General features: G+C 51.1%; 1 protein-coding gene and 1 long non-coding RNA gene across 2 annotated transcripts in view; one reads left to right on the plus strand and one right to left on the minus strand.

The window, feature by feature from the left end:
* Window positions 1-10,181, minus strand: part of LOC109295185 — a 17,667-nt gene extending 7,486 nt beyond the window's left edge. Inside the window, exons 1-2 of the long non-coding RNA XR_002096687.1 lie at window positions 10,169-10,181; window positions 5,341-5,345 (exon numbers count right to left, since the gene is read on the minus strand). This is a non-coding gene — a long non-coding RNA (uncharacterized LOC109295185). The remainder of the gene's footprint in view (window positions 1-5,340; window positions 5,346-10,168) is intronic.
* Window positions 1-15,915, plus strand: part of STRIP1 (striatin interacting protein 1) — a 17,876-nt gene extending 1,961 nt beyond the window's left edge. Inside the window, exons 3-21 of the mRNA XM_019513872.1 lie at window positions 405-479; window positions 1,412-1,546; window positions 3,431-3,551; window positions 4,797-4,865; window positions 5,963-6,069; window positions 6,627-6,754; window positions 8,395-8,577; window positions 8,951-9,168; window positions 9,703-9,768; window positions 9,936-9,999; window positions 10,548-10,619; window positions 10,964-11,038; window positions 11,472-11,569; window positions 12,214-12,340; window positions 12,453-12,553; window positions 13,038-13,104; window positions 13,579-13,683; window positions 13,852-14,056; window positions 14,696-15,915. Of these exons, the coding sequence (XP_019369417.1) occupies window positions 405-479; window positions 1,412-1,546; window positions 3,431-3,551; window positions 4,797-4,865; window positions 5,963-6,069; window positions 6,627-6,754; window positions 8,395-8,577; window positions 8,951-9,168; window positions 9,703-9,768; window positions 9,936-9,999; window positions 10,548-10,619; window positions 10,964-11,038; window positions 11,472-11,569; window positions 12,214-12,340; window positions 12,453-12,553; window positions 13,038-13,104; window positions 13,579-13,683; window positions 13,852-14,056; window positions 14,696-14,943 (2,264 nt within the window). The 3' untranslated portion in view covers window positions 14,944-15,915. The remainder of the gene's footprint in view (window positions 1-404; window positions 480-1,411; window positions 1,547-3,430; window positions 3,552-4,796; window positions 4,866-5,962; window positions 6,070-6,626; window positions 6,755-8,394; window positions 8,578-8,950; window positions 9,169-9,702; window positions 9,769-9,935; window positions 10,000-10,547; window positions 10,620-10,963; window positions 11,039-11,471; window positions 11,570-12,213; window positions 12,341-12,452; window positions 12,554-13,037; window positions 13,105-13,578; window positions 13,684-13,851; window positions 14,057-14,695) is intronic.
* Window positions 15,916-16,993: the final 1,078 nt, after the last annotated feature.

A 16,993-nucleotide genomic window follows, 5' to 3' on the forward strand; every position in this document is an offset into this window, starting at 1 on the left:
TTTTTTTTTTTTTTTTTTAATTGGGTTTTTGGTTGTCATCCTAACAGTTGCTTTGCTATTTGGATTACAAGTACTTCTAGACAAAAATATCTCCTAATTTAAAGACATCTTTAGTTTGGAAATAATAGTTTCAACCATCAAAAGTTTTCACGTTAAATTTCACTTGCATAAAGCTTTGGGGGGTTTTAATTGTTTTAAACTCTTGATTATGTGAACTGTGGGTGGTGGGGACCTTAACAAACAAAAAAACAAAACACATCTGATTGTCAGGAGCCTTAGGATTGAGGTCTGGTCTGTGCCTGTTTGTTACATGACTACTGTGGGCAGTCTTTGAGAGAGACTTTTTGGGGGGATGCTGAAAGAAAACTGACAACAAGTAGACACGGTTTATGGTATGTTGGCAGAACTGTACAGCTACACCGAAGGCCCAGAATTCCAGCTGAACCGAAAGTGCTTTGAGGAAGATTTTAGGGTCCACGGTAAGAGAAGTTTATTCTTCCCTCCTTGCCCCTGTTCGTAGGTTTCAGGATCACCTGTAGAACATTCATGAGGAGATGCAAGTACTGATGTGTTATCCCCGTGTCAGGGCAGGAACCAACTACAAACATCCCTTACTTGGTTTACAACTTACAGTATTTGCTGGCAAATATGGTCTCTATCCGAGGGACACCTTGCTAATGTTCCTCACCCATGAGCACATTGTTTCTGGCTTATTCAGTACTTTATCTTTCTAAATGTGGTGGACAGCTAATGGCAATTGTGACTGTGGAAGGCACTATGAACAATCAACTTATTTTACCTATGCCTTTGGGTCTCAAACTGAGATACGTGCATCTTACAGGGCATGTGCCAAACTCCTAGAGGGCATGTGAAGGGAGGAATGGGCAAGCAGAAAAAGGAAATGTAAACAGGGAAAAAGGAAGGACAATTCTGCGGTTTCTCTAGGTTGTTGGATAGCTGATGTTAAGGGCAGCAGTAATGACCTAGTATTACCTTTTTATTATCCATGCTATGGTACAAGACCTAGACAGTTTGGGAAGCCCCAACCTACTGTTGACCAGCCATTAGACTCTACTGATTTCTGGTTGTTGCTGATGTGTATTTCAAAGGATGAGTCTCATTAATCTGATCTTGCAGTAGGTGGCATTAGTGAGTCCCCTCAGTGTGACCTCTAGCAGATCAGATATGCTTATATTCTGTTCCAGGGCTGTGATGAGCATCTTACCTAGATTGACAGTCTGTCTTAATGTCGATACATGGCCAAAAATTCAGGGCATCCAGTAATCTGCATCTTTACATAGGAACAGGAGCTTCAACTGCTCCACTGTGTTGTGGCTTTTAGGGAGGTAGCTAGTCCTTCCAGCTCTGGGGGAGAAACAGTTCACCAAAGTGATCATTCTTGGTTTTTCAGTGCATGATAAGAAATGGACCGAGCTGGACAACAATCAGCACCGGACTCATGCCATGCGGCTCCTCGATGGGCTGGAGGTTACTGCCAGGGAGAAAAGGCTCAAGGTAGCCCGGGCCATCCTCTATGTTGCACAAGGTAGGAGACTATGTCAGCTAAGGGGATTTGACCCTCCTGAAATCACCCTGCCCCTTGCTTTTTCTGTGCTGAATCTGTAAGGGGTGCTGGTTTAAAAAAGAGAGAGATTTGAAATCAGTTTCCTTTGTGTCTCTGCAGCTGTCTCAAGCTGCTTCCAAATGTTATTTCTGTAGTGCCACCACCCTCAGGGGGTCTCTTAGTACCTGTTGCCCAACTGGTCCTGGCATGGGTCCGGCCAGTGTGCCAGGCTCCTGGGCAACAAGTTCTAGAATGTAAAGGGGTTCCTGTAGCATCGGAATCGGGCACCCCAGGGTGCTGGTCTGCTGGTCTGCATGTGCTCCAGGATGTTTAAAGGGCCAGGGAGCAGGTTGGGAGAGCAGAGAGCACCAGTTTTCCCACCTGGACAGCCCCTGCTGATAGCAGCCTTGTTCCTGTCTCTGCTCTGCAGCAGTGGGATAGGGCAGCCTGCAAATCTACCTGACAGATCGCTCTGTGGTTTGTCTGCTAGCCAGCTGTCTGCTAGTCTGGTAGCTTTGGAGTGGGGGGAAGGAGAGCAGAGCACTGTGGGACAGTGGGGGGTCTATCTACCTGGCCAGATGTTAAATTTGTGTTGGCATTAAGTTCCTATTTAAACAGCAACTTCTTTGTCGCAGATTAGCCACCTCTTTGCTGGGACAAATTCCATTAACGTCTGGCATGGTGTCATTTCTTGTGGGAAACTTGCCCATTTCCTGTGACATGTATATGGCCTGGAGGGGACCTGAAATACCCCTCTCTCCCCTCCCCTCCTTCTTTCTGCCTCTTTACTAGTGTGTATCGCTCAGTTTCCAGCAGTGAAACAGACGGACCATTCTCATCCCGCATTGTAGCTGGGCTTGCATTTTGGGGCTGGGTTCTGAAGCCCAGGACACGCAAGTGTTTGGAGCAAAGATGGTTTTGAGTGTCAGAGCTATGCTTTTTGGAAGTGCTTCTGATTAACATATTTAAGCTGTCTTTGGGCTCTCTGTGTTCTGCCTATACTGGTATCTGAGGAGGTTCCAGTGTAAGTCAGAGCTGTCCGGGGCCTTGCAGCAGCCTTCCTACTGCTGCCAGTAGGACACTCCATAGCACAGCGTGTGGTGCTGAATGCTCCAGCCACTCAGCATCAAGCCCGCTGTCTGTTCTGTGGGAAGCCTGAGGCTATGGAGAGAGGCCTTTCACAGATGCTGTACCCTCTGAATTTTTCCCCTCTAGCTTCTGTGTCCTTTTTTTACGGTTGCCATCCCCAGGCCAGGGCTCAGGCTGGTCACTGGTCTCTTTCTTGTGCACTAACAAAATTCCAGGGCAACTTGTTAATTCTATCTTGGTGGTTCTCAGCCTTTTTGGACCCTTGGGTAGACTTGAGATGCCCATCAGAAAATGCCAGCTCTTACTTTTCACTCTTCTTGCTTATGGAAAAATAATAGTGCATTTTTTTGGTTGCAAAGAACTTGGAAAGCTCAGAGCTGTGGATTTCTATTTGAAATCTGTGGGTTTATCTTATGACAGTGCTAATATTGTATGGTGCCTTGCACCACCCTTGACAGAATCTCAAGGTACTCCAAGGTGCCATAACACCCTGGTTGAGAATCGCTGCTCTGACTGAATAAGTTGCAATTGGAATGATTTTATTCAATTCTGGAAAAAAAATTTTGGTAAGAGGTTTGATGGAATCAACCATTCCCATTAGTTGGACCAACCATGGGAGGCAAGTGACTTGTTTTGTCCATCTCTTTCACTAACACTAATGCATCTCCACATCAGCCAGAGGACAGACCCTTCCCCTGCCTGTAAATATGCATCTGATGCCCCCACGTGTTGCCAGGCTCACTATTTGTCAGTGAATCAGTAATCATGTTTTTCTAGGTACCTTTGGAGAGTGTGGCTCTGAAGCAGAGGTTCAGGCCTGGATGCGATACAACGTTTTCTTGCTGCTGGAAGTTGGTACCTTCAATGCTCTGGTGGAGCTTCTGAACATGGAAATTGAGTGAGTGCCATAGAGTTGAGGGGATGGGAGGAGGATGGAAAGCTGTGCCAGTAGCAAGTTGATAACTGGATTGTGAACTGCTGTACCTGGATAGCTTTCCAGCTTGTGAAAGATACTCAGTTGTAAGCAGTTCCCTGCTGCCAACTGAGGTCCTGTGACATTGCTGGAAAGTCTCCTGTTAACTTCTGTAGGTTGGTTTGCACCTCGTGTCCAAGGACCATGTGTGATGGGCAGAAGCTTTTTCATGTTGCCCTACCAATATGCTCCCGATTTGTTGTGGAAATACCAGCTCTTACTGTCCACTAGGTCCATTTGCTCCCTAATCCCTGTCCCGTGGACAACTGTGTGCTGGTTTTTTGTACTGCAGAGGTCTTAGCTAGTAAAAACTGCTCATCCTACAAACTATCAAGCAGTTGTCAAGAAAGTGGCAGCTGGGCTTGTTTCAGCTGGTGACTCGTAGTAGAAAATCTATCATATTTCCAGTCTCTTGAGACAAACTTCCTGGCTATTGCAAAGCAGCTGGTCTCTTTTAATAACAAAGGGCATACTTGAGAAGTCATCTCCTGTGTTATCACCTGATCACTCCCCTGCTGTAGGTAGAAGGATAGGAGATGTGCATGGAGCTAGACAGTTCTGGAGAACGTGATTCCTATTGGGAGTCCATTTGTGTAATCTGAGAGTGAGGCTGTCACCCCTCACTATCTGCCCGGAGCAGACGCTTGGCTTGCTGTTGATGGGAACATAGGGTGAAAAATCCATTGAGGAGAGGGCGCTTTATTTTTGGTGTCTCTCTTCATAGTGGAGAGCTTAACACTTGAGTGTAGGGTGGCATGACTATAGGTCGGAGAGCCAGTAACTCTTAAATGGTAATCACAGCTCTGACATCCTTGAAAGTTTGGGCAAGTCACTGAGTTTTTTTTTCTATCTGAGAAATGGGTTGAAGTACTGAGGTGATGGGGAAGGATCAGTGAGATGTTTGAGAAATCATCAGTTTTCCTGAGGAGAATGGAACTCCATCTAGATACCCCTAGTTTTGGCAAGCGTGAAGGGTTCTGCGTTTATTCCAGGCGTTGCATTATTCATTTGGAGGCTTCCAGTATTCCATTGCATCCCAGCCAGAGCAGCTGGCTCCTGTGTATCAGTTGGTTACTTCTGCTGGTGTTAAAACTTCCCAGCTGTTTCTTTATAGGGTGAGGGAGATGCAAGCAACCTGATCTGAGCTGCTGGTTCTGTTTCCTCCTCTAGCAACAGCGCAGCATGCAGCAGTGCAGTGAGGAAGCCTGCCATCTCCCTGGCTGATAGCACGGACTTGAGGTAAGAAGCCTTGTGAATAACCTTCTTAAGCTAATAAGGGATTGAACACTGGACATCAGGAGCTAAGCAAAAGGCCTATGGGATTGAGGAAGGGCCTTGGGCCAGGTGCATTGTGGGATTTATTGCCTGCCTTTGGGAGGTTTGGATGCTATTCCTAGTTCTAACATTGCCCCTCACTGCCTTGGTTACACTTTCTGCAATGTGGGAACAGCTACAGACGTGATAGGCAGCCTTGGCATCTGAGGAATTGAGTACAGGCAACTCCTAGCTGCAAAATACTGCAGCTGATGAATCCAGTAGAGTTTTCCTATGCTGGATCAGACTGTTCCCTGTGAATTACTACAAGTGGGTCAAAAGAGTGCTGAGGAGTTCAGGCCTGGCAGTTGTTTTTAGCCTGTTCAGCTTGGTGATCCCTCATTTGAAATAAATACAAATAAAACTTATGATGAGTAAACTGGTCTCCACCAGTGCAAACCCTCTCTAACATGCATGGATGTTATCAAAGGTCAGTGGAGAATACTTGATCCTGAAGAATAAGCAGATGTAGAAAGTGGGGAACTGAGGTTTATATCCACTTTATATGGTGATCATATGTTTAATGCCTTATAACTGCTCCCTCCTCATTTATTTGTCTGACCTCCTTAAAGGGGTCAACCCACTGGACCCACATACTGCAGCTAGAGGGTTTCTTGTGCCCAGCTCATCTGTGGGGGCCCTCATCTCTTTGTTCCTAGCCCCCTCCTTTTGTGGGAAGGAATTGAAGTGGACTGTAGTGCCTGCATCTCTGAGTAGCTGCTGTCATAGCTTTGCCAGCAGACCTGTGATGTCAACAAAAAGGTTTTTCTGCTAGTTTGGATTCACCATTTCCTTGAATGACAGACCTTTTGCAGACAGAAGTTCTTTTCTGTTGGCTCAGCTGTATCCAGGCTGGGGGACATAGCTGTGCTGGCAAGGAGATGAGATGCTGCTGACCATACTGCAATGTAGACTAAGCTCCTGTCTATTTAATCGAAGCCAGCAGGTTCCAGGCATCTGCTTTTTACTCTGTTCCCATCTTGTTCATTCTGTGGTGGGGTCTGATCCTCTGCTGTTTGCAGGGTGCTGCTGAATATCATGTACCTGATTGTGGAGACCGTCCGCCAGGAGTGTGAGGGAGACAAGGTGGAGTGGAAGACTATGAGGCAGACCTTCCGTGCAGAGCTAGGTAGGTTCCTCTGCTGGAGTGTCGCATGCCTGTGTATAGATGGGTGGGGTGAGTTGGGACATGATGAGATAGGCATGGGATGCACAGAAACTCCCTCATGGTTTGGCTGTCAGCCAGGTTGGTGGTGCTGCGGTGTGGGAGAAATAAGGTACCAGTCTGATTCCCAGTTGATAGATGCCTCAATACTCCCTGTAGGCTGTCTCTCTAAAACAGGCAAGATCTGAACAGGATGGAAGACCCTTAGTCTTAGTGGCAGCTGAGCTGGTTTGTAGTAGAGCTGGTTGAGCTAAGGAAGCCAGCGCTCCTATTACCTCTGCCTTACCTCACAAAGCAAAGCAGGAGTTTGGTCTGTAGAGTGCTCATTCCCTCAGTGCCAGAGTGAGAGAGTAGATTCTGACTTCTGAAAGGGATAGAGGAGTTGGCTGGAGTGAGTAGGAAAGGGGTAAGGAAGTGTAGGTTGTTAGGATCCAGGGAAAGGGGCTGTTAGGGGAATCTGTTTGAGGAGGGCAGGGGTTTCTTCAGGGAAGCCCAGCTAGCACTGGTGTGTTTGCTTACAGGTGCCCCGCTGTATAACAATGAGCCATTTTCCGTCATGCTTTTTGGCATGGTGACCAAATTCTGCAGTGGTCATGCCCCTCACTTCCCTATGAAGAAGGTCTTGCTGCTGCTCTGGAAGACTGTACTGGTAAGCGCCACTATTGCCTGGGCAGGAAAGCTTAAACAGGTGCTTTCTAAAGACTCTCTGCCTAGGACCTAATCTGGGGTGAACTTGGCTGGAAGCAAGTGATACAGAGCTGTGACTGTCTTACCCTGAAGTGAGCACGGTGCAGCTGCCCTGAGATGTGGATGAGCGTCATAGACTTACGGACAGTAGGACTGGACCGCTCCTGGGACCAGCAGTAACATCCCTATAAGGCCGTCTCGATATATCAAATCCTAATGTTTTGCCCAAACTGTGTCTTAGGTAGCTACTCTGTGTCTACATTCCATTGTCCATTTTGGTGCCCTGCAGTATTTTTCTTTTCCTGTCTTGAGTTGCATTGCTGTGTGCCATGAAACAATGCAGCTTATTTCAGTATGAATCTCTGTGTATTGACTTGTAGGACAAAGCCAGAATAGCATCTGTAGTGTGAAGTGCCTCTGGTTCATCTGAGGTACAGGGAGTTATAGAAACCCAGCAGCTTCTTACCCAAATGTGAATGAACTTCATGGCCACAGCAGTCTGGCAAGGGTTGGGATATGGGAACAGGATTGAATTGCTTCCCTTTCATGCTGGGTTAACAATTCAGTGCTTCCTATTTAGGGCAGAGGAAGACATGATGTTGGTTTGTATCGCAGTAGTGTTTAGCACAGTCATGGCTCCATTGTTCTAGGCACTAAAGAAATAACAAGGAAGTGGCCCCTGCCCTGAACAGCTTGCAGTCTGAGTAAAGCTATGAGGACTAGCTGTAGTTTCTTGCTAGGACCAGAGTTCAGCCGCCTCCTCGGATTTCGGTGTGTGCAGCCCATGCCCCCAGGGCTGTCTCTAGTATGGGCTTCCGTCCCCATCACAGCTTCAAAGTGTTTGCTTCTTAGCACTTTTCCCAGAATAACTGCACCTCTGCTCCTATGCAGCACAGTCCTGCTCAGTCTAAGGTTCTGAGTTGATGTGGGCAGTGCTCCCAACTTGCTTCAGTGCCTGGTGCCAGAGGCAAGGGCTCATCTTTCTGGGTGGTGTTCCAGGTGGTGTTATTCGCACTGAGGGCCTTAGGAGCTGGGCTGGTCTCTGGCTCATGCGGTGCTTTCTCCTGTGCTTCAGAAGCCGTTATAAGGCAAGTGGCTGTGCTGCTAGAAGATGCCCTGCTTACTGCCTGGTAACTTGGTGCAGGGCACTATGGCATCACTTCTACATAGACGCCTTGGATCAGGCCTGGCCACTGGATTAGCTAGACTTCTGCATCTGGCCTGATCTGGCACTTCTTATGATCCTGAGTTGTTAGAGCCCAAGTGTGGGGCAGCTGGACTTACTCAGGGCCAAATCTCTGTACTAGCTGCTAAGAGCTACGTGTTTAGTGGCCAAACCAACCTGGTTCTCCACAGCTGTCTTCAGACAGAGAGCTGCATTGTTTGATGTGCTAAGATACAGCCCAAACAAGACATCACCAATCCCACATTTAAGGCATTACTGGCCCAGCTTGGTGCCTCTGGGATTGGTTTATATGGACTTTCTCCTCGTGGCACTGGAAGGGCTTAAGGCTTGGAGTTAGTGGAGGTGTTTGAGGCATAAGCCCTGTGTGCTGTGGCATGTGGGAGTTTAAGTGGAGATTTTGGGGGTTCCTGTTGCAGTGCACTCTAGGAGGCTTCGAGGAGCTACAAAGCATGAAGGCAGAGAAACGGGAGATGCTGGGACTCCCGCCACTTCCGGAGGACAGCATCAAAGTGATCCGCAACATGAGGGCTGCATCCCCACCAGCATCAGCCTCTGACCTCATCGAACAGCAGCAGAAGCGAGGACGGAGGGAGCATAAGGTGAGGCCAAGCATGGGACAGACTGAGGGCCTTGCTTCACCTGTAATGGGACAGTGGTTCATGGGGCAGGCCAGTTTTCCCATAGACAGGAGTCCTGCAAGCAGTGAGAGAAGAGGGGCAGGGGACAGATGAGCCTGGGTATGCCCTGCACAAATACTTTTCCCCCTTAGCATCCACACTCTAAATCTGAGCTACAGGGTATTAGTCTAGATAAACCTATGGTCCGACCCAGTATGATGCTGCTTTTGTTCATGTGGGATACTGGTGTCATCTCAGGGTGACTTGCTTCCTTCCGTAAGTGAGATTCCCCATATCTCTATTGACATGACATTCACCTCACCCCACACTTGGCTGACTTCTTTCTTGGTTCCAGGCCCTGATTAAGCAGGACAACCTAGATGCCTTCAATGAGCGGGACCCTTATAAAGCTGATGACTCCCGTGAGGAAGAAGAGGAAAATGATGATGATAACAGCCTTGAGGGCGAGACCTTCCCCCTTGAACGAGACGAAGTTATGCCTCCACCCATCCAGCACCCTCCAACTGACCGCATCACCTGCCCGAAGGGGCTGCCCTGGGCACCCAAAGTCAGGTCAGTCCTCAGCACCATAAAGAACTTCTTGGGGTCAGAACAAGCTTACATTGCCCTTCTGGGGTGCTGTAGTGTTCAACTTCTCCCCCCCACCCTGTCCCGGGCACATAGGGTTGATGGTTAAGGTGAGAGATGAGTTGTAGCTCCTTGGTTGTAGACAGTCACTGTATCATGTAATGACAACAGCCAAGCTCCTCTGGCAGCTCTCCGGTGATTACATTAAGACCAACCATCCCACTAGCAGGGACATCGGCAGTGGAGGTGTTGGCAACATGTCATTGATGTGGTGGTTTATGTTGTGATTCTTTGAAGAACATATCTTGGGTGTGTCCCTGGGGACAAGATTGCTACAGCTTATCCTGGGAATGATCTGCCTGGAGTGAGGTTTTGGGGTTTCATGGCAGCATCTTGCTTAGTTCAGGAAGTTCTGCTGCTCAAGATCGCTTTTCCTATCTATGAGTGCTGTGGGGTATGGGAAATGCTTAGATGTGAGGCATGTTCAGATGGGATATGTTTTCCCCTCCTGTCCAACAGAGAGAAGGACATTGAGATGTTCCTGGAATCCAGTCGCAGCAAATTCATTGGTTACACCCTGGGGAGGTGAGTGAAAGGCAAGCCAGTTCACTGGCAGCACTCAACTAGAGGGGAGGGAGTGTTAGGCAGAGCCAGATGGTGGGTCTGCTGTCTTGGAGAAGCTGCTCCCCTTTCCTTCTGAGCAAGAAGGGGGCTTGTCAGACTCAGCATGCAGTCTACCTCTCTCTCTTCAGTGACACGAACACTGTCGTAGGATTGCCTAGGCCCATCCATGAGAGCATTCGGACCCTGAAACAGGTGAGTGCCCCTCTTCAAGCTCCCGTCCTCGCTCCGTGTGTTGTCCAGGGACCAATGTCCCTGTAGTGGGTGGCCCCTCCTAGCACAGTCATGGCTTGGGCCAGCTGTCTTTGAGCTATAACCCTGCTGGCTGACAGGCCTGGAGGCTTCACCTCTCTTATTTTTGCACATCTGCCTTTTAACTCCCTCCAGATTCCCTTGTATGCCCTGCAGCTGGTCAGACTGGTTTGGGTAGCCCTTCCCCAGGTGTGGTGACTAGGCACTGCTGATTCAGCCTTAGTGGAGGAAGTATTCAAAGCAGTTGACATCTGCACTATTTGCTGTCTAGTTAGAGAGGGTTAAATCCAACAGGAGAGCAGAGAGGTGTTACTCATTGCCATTACCTGTGCTCAGAGAGATGATCAAGGAGAAGGTAGTGATAAATGAAATACTACAGGCATCTTCTTAGTGCCCCTCCTGATTTACCTTGTGTGCATGCAGTGGCTGTGGTAATTAGCGCTGGGCTTCTGTCTCATGGTTTGACCTTCCATGCTCTTGTCTCTGGACAGCACAAGTACACATCCATTGCAGAGGTCCAGGTTCAGATGGAGGAGGAGTATCTGCGCTCCCCACTCTCTGGGGTGAGTGCCTGAGGGAGCACTCCCCTCTTGGAGTTGTGCGTTGCAAGGGGTGGAGTGAGACACAGGGCAGAGGCCTGGCTGTGGCACAGCTTCTGTGGGGGTTTCTTCAGGATGATCTGTCCTCTGGGATCCTCACAAGGTGACCTCCTGCTGAGCCTGCAGTACTGGTCCCTGAGGTCACTGGAGAGAGGTGGTCTGGGGTTGTGGGGGCACTGATGTCTGGTTCTGTAGAGCCAGGGGGGGTCAGGCCTGCCCAGGCACCTCGGTGTGAACCATCCTCCTGCCACATGTCAGAGTCTGGAGGTGGCACCAGGCCTGGGCGTCTCACCCTCTTCCTGTCTTAGGGGGAAGAGGAAGTGGAGCAAGTCCCTGCAGAAATCCTGTACCAGGGGCTCCTCCCCAGCCTGCCTCAGTACATGGTGAGTTGTGCCCCCTCTGCCGATCCTGCCCCTGCTCCCTGAACTTCAGCCCTTCTCTCCTTCCTTGAGGAGCACTGTTGGGCCCTGTCCTCCTTCATTCTTCAGACTAAAACGGGTTTGCCTGATCACAGTGCTTTCCCCCTCATCCTCTCACCTCTTGATGTGAGGAAAATTCTTCTCTGTTGGTTTGTTCCTGCCTGGATCCTTTAATACTTTGGACACATCCCTACCATTGTTTCACCCTAGGTGTGGCTGTATTTCAGTGGCAAGGAGGAATGATGATGAACCGTGTATCCAGTCACATGGCTTCAGGCCTCCCCTGTCCATTGCCAATGTTATCCAGTAGCATATGGCCAAGGGAGAGCAGTTTTGGGGCAGTAGAGTCGGTGCCTCCTGATGCAGCCTGCCATCCTCACCCAGCTCTTCTCCACAGATTGCTCTGCTCAAGATCCTGCTGGCTGCAGCCCCCACCTCCAAGGCCAAGACAGATTCCATCAACATCCTGGCAGATGTCCTGCCTGAGGAGATGCCGTGAGTGCAGCTCGTGGGTAGGGTGAGGCCTGTCGTGGGGTGGAAGCTGTCTGTGTCCCCCAGCCCCTAACTTAAGGTTTGGCCAGGTTGTTCAGGCTAAGAAGGCTGGGATCTGGCTGCTCATTGGATGGGAGATCTTCGGGGAATCTCAGAAGGGTGCAGACAGTGGTGCTGGCATCCCAGCAGCAAGCACCTTCCCTCTGTTCTGGGAGGTGTCACCTGTCTTATGACAGGCACATTCCCTGTGCTTTCAGCCCAGAGCATCAGGCTAAGGCCAGTCTATTTGTGATTTCAGTCAAACGTGGGGGACTTTTGTTAGTCATGCTCCTGAATTGGGGTGGGTTTCTAAGCTCTGCATTTCCATGATGGGATTTGTTTCACCCCAGAGGTGACTGCATTCCAGCTGTGAAGTGGAGGAGGTACCAGCTATGCACATGGTTGTGGTTTGGAGGCTTTGGGCTGAGATATAGCTTGTTTATTGATTAAGTAGAATGTGAGGGGAGGAGATGCAGGAAGCAGCCTGGAGAGGTCTAGGGGCTATTGCCCTGCTTTATCTTTTCATCTGGGTTATCTGGTGCTGTCTCCTGTGGCTGTGGGTTGCTCCTCACTCTGCTGTGAGCTAAGATTGTGGCTTTGTCATCCAGAACCACGGTGCTGCAGAGCATGAAGCTGGGGGTGGATGTGAATCGCCACAAAGAGATCATTGTCAAGGCCATCTCTGCTGTCCTGCTGCTGCTCCTCAAGCACTTCAAGTTGAATCACATCTACCAAGTGAGCTGGTGTGGGGACCTTTGCTGGGCACAGCTTACCTGGGGAGCAGGCAGCACTGGGGGGTAAGGACAGGAGCTGCCTGCTCAGCTGCCTGCCTTGTCTTTGGTCTTAGTTCGAGTACATGGCCCAGCACCTGGTGTTTGCCAACTGCATCCCGCTCATCCTCAAGTTCTTCAATCAGAACATCATGTCCTACATCACTGCCAAGAACAGGTGACGGGGGGCTGGGAGCCTAACACTTGCACAATTAGGATGCCACACTGACCCTGTCACAGCTATGGGCTGAGATCGCTGCACACAGAGGGCCACTGTGGTAGAGGGGCAGGGTATCATCTTGTGGAAGGGTACCCTAGTGGGATCCCAGTCTTGCTCTGCAGTGGGACACTCAAAACAGGTATAGGCCACCCACTCCCTCTCCCTGACAGAGCTTGCAGCATGGCCCCCAAGAAGGAAGCCACACTCTGATCTCACCCCAGACTCCTTTTCCTGCTGCCTGAATCAGCAGCAGTGTCCCATCTCTATATGGGCTTGGGCACTTGGGAGCCCCTTGGGGCAAAAGACCACAGTGACCATCTCCAGGATGCTGCACCATGGGGTTGCGGGTGGCAGGGAGCCCTGGAGATGAGTCTACTGTTCTGTCCTCAACCCTGGGGTATTGATGAACAGTGGAGACTGATGCCCTCTCTCCTCCTCACAGCATCTCTGTCTTGGATTACCCCTACTGCGTGGTGCATGAACTCCCGGAGCTGACAGCAGAGAGTCTGGTAAGCTAGGACCACCGCCCCGCTGTCCCTCCCAGGCCACGGCACCCCTTGCTGGGGAGGGTGTCCTTGGCCAGGTATTCTTTTGCATTACAGAGGGGCTGGACAGAAAGGAACTGTCCAGTAACATGTGCAGGGGAGGTGCTGTTCTGCTTCAGAGCAGGTGGCCATAGCTTGGGAGAGTAGGGGCTCTGTGCCTTCTGGGACAGCCTTGACCCTCAGTTAGCTTCACAGGGCTTGGGATGATCGGCAGCAGTTGGAAAGACCCTGTGCATGCTTTCCGAGCAGGGCAGGCCTAGGCACCAATGACCCAACTGCTTCCCCTGCCTCTGTGGGGCAAGTTACACCAGCTCGGAAAGCATGCAGGCCCTGTGCATGCCTTCTGAGCAGGGCAGGCCTAGGCAGCTCCTCCCAGCAGCAGCACTGCATTACTGCTGGGCTGGGCCGTTCATGCCCCCGGCTCTGCTGTTCCCACAGGAAGCAGGCGACAACAATCAGTTTTGCTGGCGGAACCTATTCTCCTGCATCAACCTCCTGCGGATCCTGAATAAGCTGACTAAATGGAAACACTCCCGCACCATGGTGAGTAAGGAGCCCCTGGCAGCTGGGCTGAGTCAGTGCAAAGTGCTTAGGCCTAGGTGGGCATGTGGAGGGGTTGTGGACCCCTGCCCTGTGTCTTAGAAGCCCAGGTCTTTGGCCTAGCCTTGTCTTGGTGCCAGGTCCAGGCTGACTTACGGGCATGTTTTTCAGATGCTGGTTGTGTTCAAGTCAGCTCCCATCCTGAAACGTGCCCTGAAGGTGAAACAGGCTATGATGCAGCTCTACGTCCTGAAGCTGCTCAAAGTGCAGACCAAGTACTTGGGACGGCAGTGGAGGAAAAGTAATATGAAGACCATGTCTGCAATCTACCAGAAAGTGCGGCACCGGCTCAATGACGACTGGGCCTATGGAAACGGTACCGCCTCTCTTGTCCTCTCTGCTGCCCCACAGAGCTCTTATCTAGCCCAAAGGGCACCACTGATTGGGCATGAGTGGAGTAGGGCTTTAACACCAGCCTGGGAGGACTCGTTGCTTGCTGGCGCTGTACCTCCATATTGAAGATGGGTGGGGGTGGGGAAGCTGCTCCCACCATAATAGAGCCTCACGTTTCAGGTGGAAACCTGGCTGGCTGCATCTCCAGTCCAAAGAGGACCCAGTGCATGTGATATAGCCAGTCCTGACACTACATCCCATCTACTATCAGGACCTCTGCTCCCCAGCATAGCTGAGTGACACATTAAGGAGATGGAGTTTCCACAGTGCTAATGGCTTGGTTCAGTGGGACAATATCTCTACTGTTGGCAGAGGCTATGTATTGTCAGACAAAGCTAGAATTACTCCCCCAGCCTCTGAGTACCCTGTGTTGTTCCTCCTGTGCCCAGCTGTTGATTGCTGATACCCTGAGGGGGCCCAAAGGAGGGTGCTCTTAAGCAGAGTAATGCTGATTAGGATTGGCTGCTGCTTGGCAGCTCTCAGTTGGCACGGATTGAGAAGGTAGGCTCTGCTCCTGTCTCACAAAGGCCTCATGCTCTGCTCTGCTCTGCTCCATGCCTAGATCTGGATGCACGCCCCTGGGACTTCCAAGCCGAGGAGTGTGCCCTACGAGCCAGCATCGAGCGCTTCAACTCCCGGCGCTACGACCGGGCGCACAGCAACCCTGACTTCCTGCCCGTGGATAACTGTTTACAAAGTGTGCTGGGCCAGCGTGTGGAGCTGCCCGAGGACTTCCAGATGAACTATGATCTGTGGCTGGAAAGGGAAGTCTTCTCCAGACCCATCTCCTGGGAAGAACTGCTGCAGTGATGCCTTTTGCCAGGCTGGGGTACCAGCAGAGACTTGGTGCTGGGGTGGACATGTTAAGGGGAAGTATGGTGCTCCAGTACTTCGGAGTCCCCTCATGAACAGGAGGCATCCTCCATGTGGCTGCATGCCTGCGTCTGGCACACATGAGGGTGTAGCCCTGTTGTTATGAGCCTCTGCTGCTCCTGGTGAATCTTGGGCTCCGGGGTGGCTTCGTCTCCACACAGACTCAGGAGGGGCTGCAGCTAGGACGGTCCTCTCCCCTGCCACCTGGCCCTGTCATCTCCAAGACACTAAAGTCTCAGAGTGGGAAGCATGTTCCTTTGCCCCTCTGCTCACCTCAGACGGCCCTGGGAGTTGGATGTGGGGGCTGTTCTAATCCCAGATCATGGCCTTGGTTGGCATGGTGCTCTGCTTTCCTCCTGTGCAGCAGAGGTCATACTCTATTGTAGGCTGTGAGCCTGGGGCAGCTGTAGCTGCCTGGCCTATGCCTCTCACTCAAAACACTTGAGGCTCCTGCTTTAGAACCAGGTTTGATCCTCCATGATGGCGACCCATCCAAAGCAGAGCATTACATTAGCTGCCTACCTTGTTAGACTGTCCATTCCTAACTGTGCCTTCCCCTGGCAGAGAAAACAGCAGCCTCTGCCTACCCCTGTAATAGGTGGGAGATCAGTAGGGGGGAGGGGACAAGAAGGTGCTGCTGCATGGAGGGGAGAGGCCTGGGGCCCAGCTAGCCACCAAGTGCATGCTGGAGGTGGGTGCCATGGTGCTCTTGTCTTTGGGGTGGGGCTAACATCAGCCTGACCTATGCCAGGACCTGGTATAACAGGCAGGATCTGTAGCAGCAAGGCCACTGCGTACAGAAGCAGCTGGGAGCTCTGCTACTGGGCTGCAGTCCCACCTCTGCCCTCTGGATGGTGCGGATGAGTTGTACAAATATATAAACACGGTAACCATTACTCTTGTGTGATCTGCCAGGTTTTTAATGCCTCTATGACTCTCCATTAAATAACTTTGTGCTTGGACTCAGGTGCAGCATGGCATAGGGAATCGTCCTTCCTGCCCCCCTTCCCAACCCTTGTGGCTACTCCTACCTCCTTACTCCCAGCAGAGGCAGCCTCAAGTGTGGGTCTGGGTGGGCATCTGACCACCCATCCCTGTCTCGGGTGCCAGCACACACCTTTAGACATGAAGGGGGGTGTTTCTCCTGGGCTGTGCACTGATAGGGGCAGCTTTCCAGCATAAGGGCATCCCCCAGGACTCCACTCTTCTCCCCAGGCCCTGGTATTGAGTTGTGGACTCAAGTCACACAGAAGGCGAGTCTCTTGAACTCCCTTGCTGTGGTGAGAACTGTGTTATGGCTGGGAATCTTGTAGGCAGCCAGTCCTAGATAAAGCAGCCTCTTTTTCCTAGGGCCATCAGCATATAGTAACCATGTTTCATAGTTTCTAGGGTCGGAAGGGACCTGAGCAGATCATCTAGTCCGACCCCCTGCCATGGCAGGAAGAGCACAGGGGTCAAACGACCCCAGCAAGGTACCTCTACCATTGTGGCTGGGTGTTTGGCATGTGGTGGGCAGAGGGGGACTTGGTTGGGGCAATGGCATGGGAGGAGCTGGGTGCTGGATAATGGTTGCTCGGAAATGCTAGGGCTGATGGCAGTGGCCCAAGAAGCCCCTTTCAGGCCGGGAGGTGAGTTGAGATTGGAGCAGCAGAAGCAGAACTTACCCAGGAGGTGGGCAGGACTGTGGGGGAGGCAGGGGCAACAGTATATGCATGGATTGGCACAAGCAGGAGAGGAAGGGAGCCCAGTGAGACCCTGGGAAGCTGCTTGCTGTGGAACCTCAGCCCAGCAAGAGGCATCCCAATGCAGGACATTAAACCAGCACAGGTGATGCTCTGGGGCCAATGGGACGACGGGCGGAGGCCCAGCCTGCGTCCCAACGCTTTCCTGGTGCTGTGCTGGTGACGCAAGTGCAGTGCTGTCTTGGCAGCCAAGTTCGTTGCATGCAGCTCGGATCCTACCCAATTGCAGTCTGCGTCCTTGTCTG

Source organism: Gavialis gangeticus, unplaced genomic scaffold, assembly GCF_001723915.1.
Source record: "Gavialis gangeticus isolate Ggan-Ray unplaced genomic scaffold, GavGan_comp1, whole genome shotgun sequence".
Lineage (NCBI taxonomy): Eukaryota > Metazoa > Chordata > Crocodylia > Gavialidae > Gavialis > Gavialis gangeticus.